At 38.3% G+C, this 21332-nt stretch overlaps 1 protein-coding gene and 1 long non-coding RNA gene across 2 annotated transcripts in view; one reads left to right on the forward strand and one right to left on the reverse strand.

The window, feature by feature from the left end:
* Positions 1–2971: 2971 nt before the first annotated feature.
* The window catches only part of RNF141 (ring finger protein 141), a 56819-nt gene continuing 38458 nt past the window's right edge, over positions 2972–21332 (reverse strand). Inside the window, exons 5-6 of the mRNA XM_066582504.1 lie at positions 3808–3915; positions 2972–3525 (exon numbers count right to left, since the gene is read on the reverse strand). Of these exons, the coding sequence (XP_066438601.1) occupies positions 3369–3525; positions 3808–3915 (265 nt within the window). The 3' untranslated portion in view covers positions 2972–3368. The remainder of the gene's footprint in view (positions 3526–3807; positions 3916–21332) is intronic.
* On the forward strand, positions 13387–13877 carry LOC136581940 (uncharacterized). Its single transcript, XR_010787108.1, has 3 exons — positions 13387–13458; positions 13561–13649; positions 13797–13877. It is a non-coding gene; the product is annotated as an uncharacterized lncRNA (long non-coding RNA).

The raw sequence follows: 21332 nt of genomic DNA on the forward strand, positions 1-21332 counted from the left end.
AGAGCCAGCAATGGTTTGTAACAAACAAGTCATGCCAGACGAATCTAATTTCCTTCTATGATAGTATCACTGACTGGGTTAATCAGGGAAATGCGGTGGATATAGTATATCCTGACCTTAGTAAAGCATTTGACAAAGTATCTCATACCATACTTATTGATAAAAATGACCAAATCTGGGATTGACAAGGCAACTGTTAGGTGGATTCACAACTGGCTGAGTGATCGTACTCAAAGAGTGGTCATAAATGGCTGCACATCCAAGTGGAAGAATGTATCAAGTGGGGAACCACAAGGCTCTGTACTAGGCCCAGTGGTGGTCAACATTGTTATAAATGATCTGGAGGAGGAAACTGATCAAATTTGCAGACGACACAAAGCTAGGAGGGATAGCGAACACTACGGAAGAGAGAGAGTATTCAAAAAGATCTAGAAAAGCTTGCACAGTGGTCGGCGACTAACAGAATGGTATTTAACAGGGAGAAATGCAAAGTCCTACATCTGGGCAAGAAAAATGAAGAAAGCACATACAGAATGGGAGGAATAGGGCTAAGCAGCAGCACATGTGAAAAAGACTTGGGTATACTAATAGATCATAGACTGAACATGAGTCAACAGTGTGATGCAGCAGCCAAAAAGGCAAACACAATTCTGGGATGTGTTAAGAGAAGCATAGAGTCTAGATCACAAGAGGTCATTATCCTCCTCTACTCTTCGTTAGTCAGACCTCATCTGGAATACTGGGTCCAGTTCTGGGCACCCCACTTTAAAAAAGATATAGACAAACTGGAGCAAGTTCAGAGAAGAGTTACCAAGATGGTGAGCGGTCTGCAAATCATGTCCTGTGAGGAACGGGTAAAGGATCTGGGAATGTTCAGCTTGCAGAGGAGAAGGCTGAGAGGAGACTTAATAGCTGTCTACAAATATCTGAAGGGCTGTCACAGTGCAGAGGGATCAGCCCTATTCTCATCTGCACAAGGAAAGACTAGAAGCAATGGGATGAAAGTGAAAGGGGGGAGACACAGATTAGATATTAGACAATGAGGGGGATCAATGAGTGGAACAGGTTACCACAGGAGGTGGGGAGTTCTACTTCAATGGAAGTGTTCAAACAAAGGCTGGACAAATATCTGTCTGGGATGATTTAGTGAATCCTGCACTGAGCAGGGGGTTGGACCCGATGACCCTGGAGGTCCCTTCCAACTCTACCTTTCTAGGATTCCTATATTATACTCCAGAGCTGCACTCACTATTCCGCTGGTGGAGTCACTGTGTACATACATTACTTTTTCTATACTGATCGGGAGTTACATTCTGCATTAAGGCCCTTTTACACGTAACAACTGTCAGAGAAACGAAGTCCGACACTCATCCCCATGTCTATTCGCTGCCATGCAGTTACACAGGAGCCAGTATCACTCACAGTGTGGCCAGCAGGGGGCCCGGGCGGCTGGAGGAGAGTTCTTTACCTGCTCTCTCCCCTTTCCCTTCCTCTCCATTCACTGTAAGTAGTGGCCAATCAGTACTGAAGAGCTGCTGTTTACATTGCATGACGGTCGTTCGGATTTTAAGCATGCTTAAAACTGGATGATTCCTGTCCAGTCATTCATTTTCTGCATGCTTTTACTTGGGGCGATTATCCTTCAAAACCCATGGGACGACAATACTCGTCCCGTGTAAAAAGGCCTTTATACTCCAGAGCTGTGCTCGCTATTCTGCTGGTGAACTCATTGTGTACTTACATTACTTATCCTATAATGATCCTGAGTTACATTCCATATTATACTCCAGAGCTGCACTCACTATTCTGCTGGTATAAATACCTAGTGACTCCACCAGCAGAATAGTGAGTACAGCTCTGCAGTATAATACAGGATGTAACTCAGGATCAGTACAGGATAAGTACTGTATGTACACAGTGACTCCAGCAGCAGAATAGTGAGTACAGCTCTGCAGTATAATACAGGATGTAACTCAGGATCAGTACAGGATAAGTAATGTATGTACACAGTGACTCCACCAGCAAAATAGTGAGTGCAGCTCTGCAGTATAATGCAAGATGTAACTCAGGATCAGTACAGGATAAGTAATGTATGTACACAGTGACTCCACCAGCAGAATAGTGAGTGCAGCTCTGGGGTATAATACAGGATGTAACTCAGGGTCAGTACAGGATAAGTAATGTATGTACACAGTGACTCCACCAGCAGAATAGTGAGTGCAGCTCTGGAGTATAATACAGGATGTAACTCAGGAGCAGTACAGGATAAGTCATGTATGTACACAGTGACTCCACCAGCAGAATAGTGAGTGCAGCTCTGGGGTATAATACAGGATGTAACTCAGGATCAGTACAGGATAAGTAATGTATGTACACAGTGACTCCACCAGCAGAATAGTGAGTGCAGCTCTGGAGTATAATACAGAATGTAACTCAGGATCAGTACAGGATAAGTAATGTATGTACACAGTGACTCCACCAGCAGAATAGTGAGTGCAGCTCTGGGGTATAATACAGGATGTAACTCAGGATCAGTATAGGATAAGTAATGTATGTACACAGTGACTCCACCAGCAGAATAGTGAGTGCAGCTCTGGGGTATAATACAGGATGTAACTCAGGATCAGTACAGGATAAGTAATGTATGTACACAGTGACTTCACCAGCAGAATAGTGAGTGCAGCTCTGGGGTATAATACAGGATGTAACTCAGGATCAGTACAGGATAAGTAATGTATGTACACAGTGACTCCACCAGCAGAATAGTGAGTGCAGCTCTGCAGTATAATGCAAGATGTAACTCAGGATCAGTACAGGATAAGTAATGTATGTACACAGTGACTCCACCAGCAGAATAGTGAGTGCAGCTCTGGGGTATAATACAGGATGTAACTCAGGGTCAGTACAGGATAAGTAATGTATGTACACAGTGACTCCACCAGCAGAATAGTGAGTGCAGCTCTGGAGTATAATACAGGATGTAACTCAGGAGCAGTACAGGATAAGTAATGTATGTACACAGTGACTCCACCAGCAGAATAGTGAGTGCAGCTCTGGAGAGTAATACAGGATGTAACTCAGTATCAGTACAGGATAAGTAATGTATGTACACAGTGACTCCACCAGCAGAATAGTGAGTGCAGCTCTGGAGTATAACACAGGATGTAACTCAGGATCAGTAGAGAATAAGTAATATATACACAAGGACTACAGTGTTTATAGATATGTCTCTACATAGAAACCTGTAAATGGTGATCAGAGGTGGAAATACAATCTAGCTGTACAATCATACGCTGGCAGCCATAAAGCACAAAAACAATGTTAAATACATAACAACGAAGACGCAGACAATGTCATCAGTAGTGGGATCAGAAGAAGGCATCGTGGGGCTGTCCAACCTCATCAGCCAAATTCAGTATATAGCTTGCCACATCTTCCTCTGTGGGGGCATCTGAAACCACCCAAGAGTCATTTACGCCCGTCACCTGTAAGCGGCAGATGGGGCAGTTACGGTTCCGGTCGCTCCTGTTAACAGAAAATTTTCCAGTTACACATCTTATGACATATTCAAAGTCTGTGTATGTAGATACAAGGTGTCAATGATGCAAGGAAACGGCCCACTCAACATATGTAAAATGTTACGTTAAAAAAAAGTAAACGGGGCGTTCTCCTTTAAGGCAGCAACTGCTGAAAATACAGAAATCTCCTGTACAGCCATTGTTTACCATCTCAACAACTCTGCTTCCAGGACATGGAAGGTGATAAGGGACATATGACTGCAGGGCGCCAACGGTCACCTCCTCTTACCATTTGTCAATACACTTCTGGCAAAAATTGTGAGCACAGGGCAGGATCAGATCAGCTCGCTCGTCCATACAGATACAGCACTCTTCCTCATCCGTCAGCTGCTTCACCCTAGAAATAGGGAAGCAGAAAAAGCATCAGCGCTGGAGACAAATGATTCATTGCAGCAAAATGCACACACAGCTGAAAGACAAGCCTATAACTACTATAATACTGCTCCCCTATGTACAAAAATATAACTGCAATAATACTGCCGCCTCTGTACAAGAATATAACTACTATAATACTGCCCCCTATGTACAAGAATATAACTACTATAATACTGCCCCCTATGTACAAGAATATAACTACTATAATACTGCCCCCTATGTACAAGAATATAACTACTATAATACTGCCCCCTATGTACAAGAATATAACTACTATAATACTGCCCCCTATGTACAAGAATATAACTACTATAATACGGCCTCCTCTGTACAAGAATATAACTACTATAATACTGCCCCCTATGTACAAGAATATAACTACTATAATACTGCCTCCTATGTACAAAAATATAACTGCTATAATACTGCCCCTATGTATAATAATATAACTACTGTAATACTGCCTCCTATGTACAAGAATATAACTACTATAATACTGCCCCCCCCTATGTGCAAGAATATAACTACTATAACACTGCCCCCTATGTACAAGAATATAACTACTATAATACTACCACTATGTACAATAATATAACTACTATAATACTGCCTCCTATGTACAAGAATATAACTACTATAATACTGCCTCCTATGTACAAGAATATAACTACTATAATACTGCCCCCTATGTACAAGAATATAACTACTACAATACTACCATCTATGTACAAGAATATAACTACTGTAATACTGCCTCCTCTGTACAAGAATATAACTACTATAATACTGCCTCCTATGTACAAGAATATAACTACTGTAATACTGCCTCCTATGTACAAGAATATAACTACTATAATACTGCCCCTATGTACAAGAATATAACTACTATAATACTGCCCCTATGTACAAGAATATAACTACTATAATACTGCCCCCTATGTACAAGAATATAACTACTATAATACTACCCCCTATGTACAATAATATAACTACTGTAATACTGCCTCCTCTGTACAAGAATATAACTACTATAATACGGCCTCCTCTGTATAAGAATATAACTACTATAATACTGCCCCCTATGTACAAGAATATAACTACTATAATACTACCCCTATGTACAATAATATAACTACTGTAATACTGCCTCCTATGTACAAGAATATAACTACTGTAATACTGCTCCCTATGTACAAGAATATAACTACTATAATACTGCCCCCCTATGTACAAGAATATAACTACTATAATACTGCCCCCTATGTACAAGAATATAACTACTATAATACTGCCCCTATATACAAGAATATAACTACTATAATACTGCTCCTATGTACAAGAATATAACTACTATAATACTGCCTCCTATGTACAAGAATATAACTACTATAATACTGCCCCCTATGTACAAGAATATACCTACTATAATATTGCCCCCTATGTACAAGAATATAACTGCTATAATACTTTCCCCTATGTACAAGAATATAACTACTATAATACTGCCCCCTATGTACAAGAATATAACTACTATAATACTGCCCCCTATGTACAAGAATATAACTACTATAATACTGCCCCCTATGTACAAGAATATAACTACTATAATACTGCCCCTATATACAAGAATATAACTACTATAATACTGCTCCTATGTACAAGAATATAACTACTATAATACTGCCCCCTATGTACAAGAATATACCTACTATAAAATTGCCCCCTATGTACAAGAATATAACTACTATAATACTGCCCCCTATGTACAAGAATATAAGTACTATAATACTGCAGCTACGCACAAGAATATAACTACTATAATACTGCCCCCTATGCACAAGAATATAACTACTATAATACTGCCCCCTTATGTACAAGAATATAACTACTATAATACTGCTCCCTTATGTACAAGAATATAACTACTATAATACTGCCCCCTTATGTACAAGAATATAACTACTATAATACTGCCCCCTTATGTACAAGAATATAACTACTATAATACTGCCGCCTATGCACAAGAATATAACTACTATAATACTGCCGCCTATGCACAAGAATATAACTACTATAATACTGCCCCCTATGTACAAGAATATAACTACTATAATACTGCCCTCTATGTACAAGAATATAACTACTATAATACTGCCCCCTATGTACAAGAATATAACTACTATAATACTGCCCCCTATGTACAAGAATATAACTACTATAATACTGCCCCCTATGTACAAGAATATGACTACTATAATACTGCTCCCATGTACAAGAATTATAACTACTATAATACTGCCCCCTATGTACAAGAATATAACTACTATAATACTGCCCTCTATGTACAAGAATATAACTACTATAATACTGCCCCCTATGTACAAGAATATAACTACTATAATACTGCCCCCTATGTACAAGAATATAACTACTATAATACTGCCCCCTATGTACAAGAATATAACTACTATAATACTGCCCCCTATGTACAAGAATATAACTACTATAATACTGCCCCCTATGTACAAGAATATAACTACTATAATACTGCCCCCTATGTACAAGAATATGACTACTATAATACTGCCCCCTATGTACAAGAATATAACTACTATAATACTGCCCCCTATGTACAAGAATTATAACTACTATAATACTGCCCCCTATGTACAAGAATATAAGTACTATAATACTGCAGCTAAGCACAAGAATATAACTACTATAATACTGCCCGCTATGCACAAGAATATAACTACTATAATACTGCCCCCTTATGTACAAGAATATAACTACTATAATACTGCCCCCTTATGTACAAGAATATAACTACTATAATACTGCCGCCTATGCACAAGAATATAACTACTATAATACTGCCCCCTTATGTACAAGAATATAACTACTATAATACTGCCCCCCTATGTACAAGAATAGAACTACTATAATACTGCCCCTTATGTACAAGAATAGAACTACTATAATACTGCCCCCTATGTACAAGAATATAACTACTATAATACTGCCCCCTATGTACAAGAATATAACTACTGTAATACTGCCTCCTATGTACAAGAATATAACTACTATAATACTGCTCCCTATGTACAAGAATATAACTACTATAATACTGCCCACTATATACAAGAATATAACTACTATAATACTGCCTCCTATGTACAAGAATATAACTACTATAATACTGCTCCTATGTACAAAAATATAACTACTATAATACTGCTCCTATGTACAAGAATATAACTACTATAATACTGCCCCCTATGTACAAGAATATAACTACTATAATACTGCCCCCTATGTACAAGAATATAACTACTATAATACTGCCTATGTACAAGAATATAACTACTATAATACTGCCCCTATGTACAAGAATACAACTACTATAATACTGCCCCCTATGTACAAGAATATAACTACTATAATACTGCCCCCTATGTACAAGAATATAACTACTATAATACTGCCCCCTATGTACAAGAATATCACTACTATAATACTGCCCCCTATGTACAAGAATATAACTACTATAATACTGCCCCTATGTACAAGAATATAACTACTATAATACTGCTCCTATGTACAAAAATATAACTACTATAATACTGCTCCTATGTACAAGAATATAACTACTATAATACTGCTCCCATGTACAAGAATATAACTACTATAATACTGCTCCCTATGTACAAGAATATAACTACTATAATACTGCCCACTATATACAAGAATATAACTACTATAATACTGCCCCCTATGTACAAGAATATAACTACTATAATACTGCCTCCTATGTACAAGAATATAACTACTATAATACTGCTCCTATGTACAAAAATATAACTACTATAATACTGCTCCTATGTACAAGAATATAACTACTATAATACTGCCCCCTATGTACAAGAATATAACTACTATAATACTGCCCCCTATGTACAAGAATATAACTACTATAATACTGCCCCCTATGTACAAGAATATAACTACTATAATACTGCCCCTATGTACAAGAATACAACTACTATAATACTGCCCCCTATGTACAAGAATATAACTACTATAACACTGCCCCCTATGTACAAGAATATAACTACTATAATACTGCCCCCTATGTACAAGAATATAACTACTATAATACTGCCCCCTATGTACAAGAATATAACTACTATAATACTGCCCCCTATGTACAAGAATATAACTACTATAATACTGCCCCCTATGTACAAGAATATAACTACTATAATACTGCCCCCTATGTACAAGAATATAACTACTAGAATACTGCCCCCTATGTACAAGAATATAACTACTATAATACTGCCCCCTATGTACAAGAATATAACTACTATAATACTGCCTCCTATGTACAAGAATATAACTACTATAATACTGCCCCTATGTACAAGAATACAACTACTATAATACTGCCCCCTATGTACAAGAATATAACTACTATAATACTGCCCCCTATGTACAAGAATATAACTACTATAATACTGCCCCCTATGTACAAGAATATAACTACTATAATACTGCCCCCCTATGTACAAGAATATAACTACTATAATACTGCCCCCTATGTACAAGAATATAACTACTATAATACTGCCCCCTATGTACAAGAATATAACTACTATAATACTGCCGCCTATGCACAAGAATATAACTACTATAATACTGCCGCCTATGCACAAGAATATAACTACTATAATACTGCCCCCTATGTACAAGAATATAACTACTATAATACTGCCCTCTATGTACAAGAATATAACTACTATAATACTGCCCCCTATGTACAAGAATATAACTACTATAATACTGCCCCCTATGTACAAGAATATAACTACTATAATACTGCCCCCTATGTACAAGAATATGACTACTATAATACTGCTCCCATGTACAAGAATTATAACTACTATAATACTGCCCCCTATGTACAAGAATATAACTACTATAATACTGCCCTCTATGTACAAGAATATAACTACTATAATACTGCCCCCTATGTACAAGAATATAACTACTATAATACTGCCCCCTATGTACAAGAATATAACTACTATAATACTGCCCCCTATGTACAAGAATATAACTACTATAATACTGCCCCCTATGTACAAGAATATAACTACTATAATACTGCCCCCTATGTACAAGAATATAACTACTATAATACTGCCCCCTATGTACAAGAATATGACTACTATAATACTGCCCCCTATGTACAAGAATATAACTACTATAATACTGCCCCCTATGTACAAGAATTATAACTACTATAATACTGCCCCCTATGTACAAGAATATAAGTACTATAATACTGCAGCTAAGCACAAGAATATAACTACTATAATACTGCTCCTATGTACAAAAATATAACTACTATAATACTGCTCCTATGTACAAGAATATAACTACTATAATACTGCCCCCTATGTACAAGAATATAACTACTATAATACTGCCCCCTATGTACAAGAATATAACTACTATAATACTGCCTATGTACAAGAATATAACTACTATAATACTGCCCCCCTATGTACAAGAATATAACTACTATAATACTGCTCCTATGTACAAGAATATAACTACTATAATACTGCCTCTAATGTACAAGAATATAACTACTATAATACTGCCCCCTACGTACAAGAATATAACTACTATAATACTGCCCCCCTATGTACAAGAATATAACTACTATAATACTGGTCCTATGTACAAGAATATAACTACTATAATACTGCCCCCTATGTACAAGTATATAACTACTATAAAACTGCTCCTATGTACAAGTATATAACTACTATAATACTGCTCCTACGTACAAGAATATAACTACTATAATACTGCCCCCTACGTACAAGAATATAACTACTATAATACTGCCCCCTATGTACAAGAATATAACTACTATAATACTGCTCCCTATGTACAAGAATATATCTACTATAATACTGCTTCAATGTACAAGAATATAACTACTATAATACTGCTTCAATGTACAAGAATACATCTACTATAATACTGCCCTCTATGTACAACAATATAAGTACTATAATACTGCTCCCTATGTACAAGAATATAACTACTATAATACTGCCCCCCTATGTACAAGAATATAACTACTACAATACTACCTCCTATGTACAAGAATATAACCACTATAATACTGCCCCTATGTACAAGAATATAACCACTATAATACTGCCCCCTATGTACAAGAATATAACTACTATAATACTGCCCCCTATGTACAAGAATATAACTACTATAATACTGCCCACTATGTACAAGAATATAACTACTATAATACTGCCTCCTATGTACAAGAATATAACTACTATAATACTGCCCTCTATGTACAAGAATATAACTACTATAATACTGCCCCCTATGTACAAGAATATAACTACTATAATACTGCCCCCCTATGTACAAGAATATAACTACTATAATACTGCTCCTATGTACAAGAATATAACTACTATAATACTGCTCCCTATGTACAAGAATATAACTACTATTATACTGCCCCCTATGTACAAGAATATAACTACTATAATACTGCCTCCTATGTACAAGAATATAACTACTATAATACTGCCCCCTATGTACAAGAATATAACTACTATAATACTGCCTCCTATGTACAAGAATATAACTACTATAATACTGCCTCCTATGTACAAGAATAAAACTACTATAACACAGCCCCTATGTACAAGAATATACCTACTATAATACTGCCCCCTATGTACAAGAATATAACTACTATAATACTGCCCCCTATGTACAAGAATATAACTACTATAATACTGCCCACTATGTACAAGAATATAACTACTATAATACTGCCCCCTATGTACAAGAATATAACTACTATAATACTGCCCCCTATGTACAAGAATATAACTACTATAATACTGCCCACTATGTACAAGAATATAACTACTATAATACTGCCCTCTGTGTACAAGAATATAACTGCTATAATACTGCTCCCCTTTGTACAAGAATATAACTACTATAATACTGCTCCCCTATGTACAAGAATATAACTACTATAATACTGCTCCTATGTACAAGAATATAACTACTATAATACTGCCCCCCTATGTACAAGAATATAACTACTATAATACTGCCCCCCTATGTACAAGAATATAACTACTATAATACTGCTCCCCTATGTACAAGAATATAACGACTATAATACTGCCCCCTATGTACAAGAATATAACTACTATAATACTGCCCCCTATGTACAAGAATATAACTACTACAATACTACCTCCTATGTACAAGAATATAACCACTATAATACTGCCCCTATGTACAAGAATATAACCACTATAATACTGCCCACTATGTACAAGAATATAACTACTATAATACTGCCCACTATGTACAAGAATATAACTACTATAATACTGCCTCCTATGTACAAGAATATAACTACTATAATACTGCCCTCTATGTACAAGAATATAACTACTATAATACTGCCCCCTATGTACAAGAATATAACTACTATAATACTGCCCCCCTATGTACAAGAATATAACTACTATAATACTGCTCCTATGTACAAGAATATAACTACTATAATACTGCTCCCTATGTACAAGAATATAACTACTATTATACTGCCCCCTATGTACAAGAATATAACTACTATAATACTGCCTCCTATGTACAAGAATATAACTACTATAACACTGTCCCCTATGTACAAGAATATAACTACTATAATACTGCCCACTATGTACAAGAATATAACTACTATAATACTGCCCTCTGTGTACAAGAATATAACTGCTATAATACTGCTCCCCTTTGTACAAGAATATAACTACTATAATACTGCCCCCTATGTACAAGAATATAACTACTATAATACTGCTCCTATGTACAAGAATATAACTACTATAATACTGCCCCCCTATGTACAAGAATATAACTACTATAATACTGCCCCCCTATGTACAAGAACATAACTACTATAATACTGCCTACTATGTACAAGAATATAACTACTATAATACTGCCCGCTATGTACAAGAATATAACTGCTATAATACTGCCTCCTATGTACAAGAATATAACTGCTATAATACTGCCTCCTATGTACAAGAATATAACTACTATAATACTGCCCCCCTATGTACAAGAATATAACTACTATAATACTGCCCCCTATGTACAAGAATATAGCTACTATAATACTGCCCTCTGTGTACAAGAATATAACTACTATAATACTGCCCCCTATGTACAAGAATATAACTACTATAATACTGCCTCCTATGTACAAGAATATAACTACTATAATACTGCCCCCCTATGTACAAGAATATAACTACTATAATACTGCCTCCTATGTACAAGAATATAACTACTATAATACTGCCCCCTATGTACAAGAATATAACTACTATAATACTGCCCCCTATGTACAAGAATATAACTACTATAATACTGCCCCCTATGTACAAGAATATAACTACTATAATACTGCCCCCTATGTACAAGAATATAACTACTATAATACTGCCCCCTATGTACAAGAATATAACTACTATAATACTGCCTCCTATGTACAAGAATATAACTACTATAATACTGCCCCTATGTACAAGAATACAACTACTATAATACTGCCCCCTATGTACAAGAATATAACTACTATAATACTGCCCCCTATGTACAAGAATACAACTACTATAATACTGCCCCCTATGTACAAGAATATAACTACTATAATACTGCCTCCTATGTACAAGAATATAACTACTATAATACTGCCCCTATGTACAAGAATACAACTACTATAATACTGCCCCCTATGTACAAGAATATAACTACTATAATACTGCCCCCTATGTACAAGAATATAACTACTATAATACTGCCTGCTATGTACAAGAATATAACTACTATAATACTGCCCCCTATGTACAAGAATATAACTACTATAATACTGCCCCCTATGTACAAGAATATAATGGTTACAATCTGGGAAATACTAAAAAGATTTAAAAATAGAGTATAAATGAACAAAAAACAATTCTGCCTGCTGTGTGCAAACATTTATCAATAAAGCTTTGTATGTTTGGAACACAGCTGAAGTCTGTTAGAATGTGAGATCTTTGTGAGCTCATCAGTGATGTCATAATGTAACTCACCTATAAAACAGCTTTGTGAGGTCATCAGTGATGTCATAATGTAACTCACCTATAAAACAGCTTTGTGAGGTCATCAGTGATGTCATAATGTAACTCACCTATAAAACAGCAGGTCACACAGACATTTGCTGGTTTTACCTCTTGGCGTTTACTAGAATCTTGCGATTACTAGAGTTACAGATTTTTCTACAGACATCAGAGCTGCAAATAATAAGTAAGTGGAAAACAATAACAAGTGCAGAACTGCAGGGAGATCCAAGTCCTGCTGGTGCAGAGTGAAGTGTTGGGCATGTATTCTTTTGGGTGGAGGGGAGGGCAGTTTTGGGCATGTTTTAAGATGTCATCAAGCACAATGTGATAACTTTCCTCTTCTCTCCCCATTTTCTCAGCTCTGCAGTGATTTCGATTGGCCATGTTGTTGCCAACATTATCGATCAGATTACTTCTGCTGTTCCTTGTGACATCTGGATCACAGAAGGTAAGTGACTCTCATCTTCCCCGTTGTCTTACAGTAAATACTTACACCAGGTCCCAGATTATGACTATATATAAGAAGACTAGTAGTAATATGCATAGAGTTGTAGTCATCACTTTCTTACAATGCTGTCTCACATTCTTCTTTCAGGTTAATGGAGATGCGCCCCCTGCTGGAGAGCCCTCCATCATATTGGATATTTATATTACCATCAAAGAGTCTATCTTTGGGGTGAGTCAGAGTAGCACATTATACCCTTCCCTCTACAAGCTGTATTCCCCATCAGTCATATCGCTGACTCTAGATGGATATGATGGCCGACTCTCCCTCATTTCTCCTATGTTCTATTGCAGGTTGTTCCACCGGCTCTTCCACCCCCAAAATACATCTATTCTTTTTTCTGGGACTGCTGGAAAGACAAGTTTGGGGTGAGTAATTCTGCTGCTACACATTGACCCCTTATTAACCGGCGCATTTTAGGCCCTAATGAACCAATGTCTCCGTTCCTTTTCACCGTCACATTAGAGCCGACATCGCTGTATGAGGGTCTGTTTTCTGCAGCACAAGGTGTAATTTTTAATGGTACCACTTGGATAGCTATATGACTGTTTGATCGCATTTATATTTCATTTTAAGGGGGACATCAAATATACAAAATTAGCCATTTTCACCAAGTTCAGAGATGTTTTTTACATAATAAAGGGATTTGAGGGTTTTGACTATATTTTTTTTATACTCCTCACCTTCCTGCATGTTTGTCCTATGAGGACCGGCCTCTCGCTAAGTTATAACGACCCCCCTGTACCCCATGATCACATCGTCGGGCTGCAATGTGAGACATACGGAGCTGTTCTCTGTCTGCCTTTTACATGTCCTGCTCGCGGGGTCAGAGATTTTCGACACCAAACCCTCAGAGCTGGAGTCCAGCTGTCATCAGACGGTCGAGCCGCAGCTTCCATCGGCACGGGAGATGTCTGTCGGTATTATGATACAGCGTTGTAAAAAAGGCGCATGCATTGAATTAAGGGTGATTTATGAAAACCATTAAAATAAATGTATGAGCGGTCACTAAGGGGTTAATATAACGAACAGTAATGCTGAGCGACACTCACAATCTTCTCTTACAGATTCCCGTAGAAACATCTGTCCCAGACCAGTCTCCATCACGGGTCATATTTAAATGGCTAGACGAGAACATCTTTGGAGTAAGTGCAAAGTTTGGGATTAATGATTCCTAAACATTATCATTCTCACCTTTTTTTGAATGCTCCATAGGAGTGCACACTGCCCCCCATTATCCAGACCTCCGCACACCATTAATCACATCTCCCCACTGACTTCCAGACATTTAATCTCGCACTATGTTGTTGCAGGTTACTCCACCACCCACAGAGTCGCCGTGTTCATCCTTCATCACCCGGCTGCAGCAAAAGTTACCATGGGTGAGTATGATAATGACTTACTACTGTAACCTGCCAATACTTCCCATAAGGGGGCAGTAGAAGTGGGGACATAGGAGGGGTCGTCATTTCCAACTTCACAAGCTATATCAATGATTTGGTTGCAGGTTACACCAGAAAAGACACCAGAGACACCACAAGTGAGGCTCCAGAGAAGGATGGACAGGTTTCTACAGCAGCTTCATGAGGTGAGTATGAAATGTGCTTTCTGTACTATTATTACTAGTAGAACTAGATATTCACTTGTATTGGACCCTATTAGTTTCTAGTCTGTGTGCATACATATCATTTCTACCATTGCTTTATCCCTGCCATCCCCCAGGTTAAGGTCCCCTCAATCCCTCTAATTCTGTTCCCTCTTATCTCCCCGAGTTCCTATAATCCCCCATATTCCTCTAACAACTGTCTTCTTATTGCAGGGACTAACTCCGTACACCTTTGGAGAACCAATAGAAAGCTTATGGGCCAAGATCATCGCATTTGAGATCTATTCCATCGCCCGATACATAAATGACCTCATTATTACGTCTCTCTGTGGATTCATCTGGAGACTAATATTTACGTCTCTCTGTGGATTCATCTGGCGACTAATATTTAAAAGTAGAAGAAGAAGAAGAAGAGCCCGAAGAAGACGAATGAGGCCATAAAGAAACGCTGCTGTTTGGTGTCTGCAGCCAACACCAAGGAGATATTTATGGACCCAAGAAACACATCACTGAAGGTAAAACGTGGCGGTAATCTACCGGATCCCCTCCTGGGAACATAATGTAGAACATAAGGAGATCTTGTAATAAGAATCTAATCAGAACCATTTTTCTCCCTACAGCTCAGCGTCACGTATAATTTCCACTTCAAAAGGCTTATGACGCTCAAGACGCCTCCTCTACCGCAATGAGCGCAAGTGCTCCTACGCGTTCACTGTGGTTCGGCTGCGGTTCGGCTGCATTGCAGTGCTATGCCGAACTTAAAATACTTGGACTAAAGGTCCAAATCCCAGAAGTTTTAATGAAGGAACCTCACAACAAAGACAAATGTCTCCGTCTGTGGCTCGGCTGAGTCATGGTACGAACCTGGACTTGACATCATTGGACTACAGATCCAAACTCTGGGACTTTTTGTGAAGGACCCTCACACGGAATGCCTGTGGCTCGGCTGAGTCACAGTGCAACCTGGGTTCTTGGGCAACACGGTGGCTCAGTGCTTAGCGCTACTGCCTTGCAGTACTGGTGTCCTGCCAAAGGCAACAACATCTGCCTTGAGTTTGTATGTTCTCCCCGTGTTTGCGTTGGTTTCCTCCGGGTACTCCGGTTTGATCCCACACTTAAAAATATACTAATAGGTGGTCATGAGATCTGCCACAACCTACACTAATAGGTGGTCATGAGATCTGCCACAGCCTACACTAATAGGTGGTCATGAGATCTGCCACAGCCCTCTGGAAGACCTTGCGTGGCTTTGGCGTCCCCACATCCCTTCTAAACCTACAAAAGACACGCATCAGGGCACATCCGCCACAGACCGTATCAACAATTCAACCTCTGCTAGTTTTGAGATCTTGTCTGGTGTTCAACAAGGTTGCGTTTTGGCTCCCACACTCTTCTGCATGGCCATGGACTGGATTCTTCAGCGTATTGTCCAATGTAATGGGGTCACTCTTCCAGAGTACCACTTCACTGACCTGGACTGCGCCGACGATGTTGCACTCTTGGATGTTGCATCTAATAATCTGAGACACTCATTGGAACAGTTTGATTTTGAGGCGTCTTGTCTTGGGCTTCACATCTCCTGGCAATAAACCAAGCTGCAGAATCTAGGAGCCAGCGCAATTCCTCCGGACATAGACCTAAACGGACAGAGAGTCGACGCTGTCAGTGAGTTCGTGTACCTCGGAAGCGTTCAGCACACAGATGGGAGGGCGCCTCCGGACATCCTGCGAAGAATACAACTGGCAGCCTCGGTGATGAGGTCCCTGGATAAACTCCGGCGGAGGCAGAACATAACACTCAGGACTAAGATTCAATTTTACCAGACCTGCGTAATGCCAATATTATTGTACGGCTTGAAGACCTGGACCATGCTGTCGTAAACCACTGAGCGTCTGGAGTCCTTCCACATGCGATGCTGATGCCAGATTCTCCGTGTCCGTTGGTTTGACTTCATCAGAAACAGCGAGATACAGGCTTGCACGGGGGCTTGAGTCAATCACAAAAACAATCAAAAGAAGAGGACTCGCACTTTTTGGTCATGCTTCACGCTTGTCAGAAGTTGTCCCGGACCACGGTGCTCTAACCACAGCAATTGCTAGGAAATCGAGAGACAACCCCCTGCCGGATGGCAGAGGCCTCCTGGTCGTCCACGGCGCTCATGGGTGCAACAGATAGGCAACGGTACCTCCTCCGACATCAACACTGAATGGAACAATGCTCTCGGTCGTGGTCATTCTAGATCGGCGCTACGGACCCTCGTCGTCCAAGCGAGATAACTAACTAAGATCTGCCACGGCCTACATATACTAATAAGTGGTGATGAGACCTGCCACAGCCTACAAGCTGTGGACAAGACTTGCCGAGCATCGATACCCTTCATCACCATCACAGCAACAGAAGAGACTTCAATTACACACCGTCTCCAGATGAAAGGAGAAATCTCAGGACCGGCATGTTCATGGCCGATCGATAAAGTATAAAGTATTGTAATGGTTGTTTCAATAAAACATTAAAAATCAGCTGAGTGTCACGTCTTGTTTGAACTACATTTGTAGATATTAATAAGTGAACCCTTACAAATTCCCTGGATCTCACAATGTGGTCTGATTGTCTAGAATTGTGATTTAGATACAATGTAACAGACAGACAGCGGTACCGCTCGAGTCTGTTAGTGAACACATTGAATCATCATCCAGAGTGCAGGGAGAAGAAGTAACTGTGTGTTAATGCCAAGAGCTACTTGGTTAAAGGTGTTTCAGTAAATGGGTCGTCCATCCTTACACGGTTGATGGTCCGGGTTGGTATTGCAGGCAAAACTCCCACTAAATTCAAGGATGAATGATGGCCCAAAGATAGGCCATCAATAGTGTAAAGATGGACAACCCCTTTAAGAAGAGATTTGAAGTTCAGGTTTCACAGGTGCTATGCCCTTTCAAGGGGTTGTCCCACTTATGGAGTTCTGCTGCAAGAAGCAGACAGCACCATACATTGTGTAGTGGCCCAGGTTGGTACTGCAGGCAAAGTACTATTGCCGTACCAACCCCATAAACTGCATAATGTGCAGTAAGATATCAATATTGGCAAATGATACAAAACTATTAAAAGTAATTAACACAAGAGGACAGAATACAGTTACATATAGATCTGTGTACAGATGCAACTCCACATGCCAGCACACCACATGGATACACTGCCCGCGGGACGCACGGAGAGGAACAGGTACAGCGTAAACAAGAAAAACAAAACTCCGGCACTTCAGTGGATTCCAGAACAAAAACGTTTTATTTCATCTTTATAGATAAGAACAATTGCAGAAGATGTTTTTATTCACAAAGTTTAAATAAAACGCTGCTTTTATTCTGGAATAGAACGAAATGTCGGAGTTTTGGTTCTACAGATCTGTGAACGGTTACAAATGCATCTGGATAAGTTGGAGGTTGGCAGAAAAGTGGCAGATGATGTAAAGCCCTGATAAATGTAAGGTCCTGCACGCGGGCAGGAAATACATCCACCAGTACACACTAAATGGGAAACACTGCGGACACCGACATGGAGAAGGAGTTGGGGGTTTTATAACCATAAGCTTAACTGGAGCAACCAGTGTCAGGCAGCTGCTGCCAAGGCAATTAGGATCATCGGGGGCATCAGAAGAGAGCTATAGGCACATCATAAATATACCAGGGGGCAATACAGAGACCCATCCCATCACATATTTATACCCAGAACTGTAAAAAGAGGGAGCTCTCTACATCTACAGAAAAAAAGTTTCTACAAAACATAGAAGGAGTTCTTTACTGTAAGAGCAGCGAGACTGTGGACCTCTCTGCCGGACGCTGTGGTGAAGGCGAAACCACTATAATACTACAAGAGGGACCAGGATGTTATATCACCGATTCGCGATGCAGGGATTACACACTATGCTACCATGTTTAGAGAATATAAATTGCTAAGGGGAAGAGAAGACTCTAGAAATTACTAGTAGGCCATAGTGGGGCAAATAAACTACTAAGGAGACACACCAGGGCCTCTAATTTCCTAAGAAAAAGTATCCATATAACACAAATGTAAGATAGGGACGAATAGAACTACTATAATACTGCCCCCTATGTACAAGAATATAACTACTATAATACTGCCCCCTATGTACAAGAATATAACTACTATAATACTGCCCCCTATGTACAAGAATATAACTACTATAATACTGCCCCCTATGTACAAGAATATAAATACTATAATACTGCCCCTATGTACAAGAATATGACTACTATAATACTGCCCCCTATGTACAAGAATATAACTACTATAATACTGCCCCCTATGTACAAGAATATAACTACTATAATACTGCCCCCTATGTACAAGAATATAACTACTATAATACTGCTCCTATGTACAAAAATATAATTACTATAATACTGCTCCCTATGTACAAGAATATAACTACTATAATACTGCCCACTATATACAAGAATATAACTACTGTAATACTGCCCCCTATGTACAAGAATATAACTACTATAATACTGCTCCTATGTACAAAAATATAACTACTATAATATTGCTCCTATGTACAAGAATATAACTACTATAATACTGCCCCCTATGTACAAGAATATAACTACTATAATACTGCCCCCTATGTACAAGAATATAACTACTATAATACTGCCTCCTATGTACAAGAATATAACTACTATAATACTGCCCCTATGTACAAGAATACAACTACTATAATACTGCCCCCTATGTACAAGAATACAACTACTATAATACTGCCCCCTATGTACAAGAATATAACTACTATAATACTGCCTCTAATGTACAAGAATATAACTACTATAATACTGCCCCTTATGTACAAGAATATAGCTACTATAATACTGCTCCCTATGTACAAGAATATAACTACTATAATACTGCTCCCTATGTACAAGAATATAACTACTATTATACTGCCCCCTATGTACAAGAATATAACTACTATAATACTGCCTCCTATGTACAAGAATATAACTACTATAACACTGTCCCCTATGTACAAGAATATAACTACTATAATACTGCCCACTATGTACAAGAATATAACTACTATAATACTGCCCTCTGTGTACAAGAATATAACTGCTATAATACTGCTCCCCTTTGTACAAGAATATAACTACTATAATACTGCTCCCCTATGTACAAGAATATAACTACTATAATACTGCTCCTATGTACAAGAATATAACTACTATAATACTGCCCCCCTATGTACAAGAATATAACTACTATAATACTGCCCCCCTATGTACAAGAATATAACTACTATAATACTGCCTCCTATGTACAAGAATATAACTACTATAATACTGCCCCCTATGTACAAGAATATAACTACTATAATACTGCCTCGTATGTACAAGAATAAAACTACTATAACACAGCCCCTATGTACAAGAATATAACTACTCTAATACTGCCTCCTATGTACAAGAATATAACTACTCTAATACTGCCTCCTATGTACAAGAATATAACTACTCTAATACTGCCCCCTATGTACAAGAATATAACTACTATAATACTGCCCCCTACGTACAAGAATATAACTACTATAATACTGCCCCCTACGTACAAGAATATAACTACTATAATACTGCCCCCTACGTACAAGAATATAACTACTATAATACTGCCCCCTATGTACAAGAATATAACTACTATAATACTGCCTCCTATGTACAAGAATATAACTACTATAATACTGCCTCCTATGTACAAGAATATAACTACTATAATACTGCCCCTATGTACAAGAATATAACTACTATAATACTGCCTCCTATGTACAAGAATATAACTACTATAATACTGCCTCCTATGTACAAGAATATAACTACTATAATACTGCCCCCTATGTACAAGAATATAACTACTATAATACTGCCTCCTATGTACAAGAATATAACTACTATAATACTGCCCCTATGTACAAGAATATAACTACTATAATACTGCCCCCTATGTACAAGAAT

The sequence above is a fragment of the Eleutherodactylus coqui genome, chromosome 11 (genome assembly GCF_035609145.1).
Source record: "Eleutherodactylus coqui strain aEleCoq1 chromosome 11, aEleCoq1.hap1, whole genome shotgun sequence".
In the NCBI taxonomy this organism is placed as follows: Eukaryota; Metazoa; Chordata; class Amphibia; order Anura; family Eleutherodactylidae; genus Eleutherodactylus; species Eleutherodactylus coqui.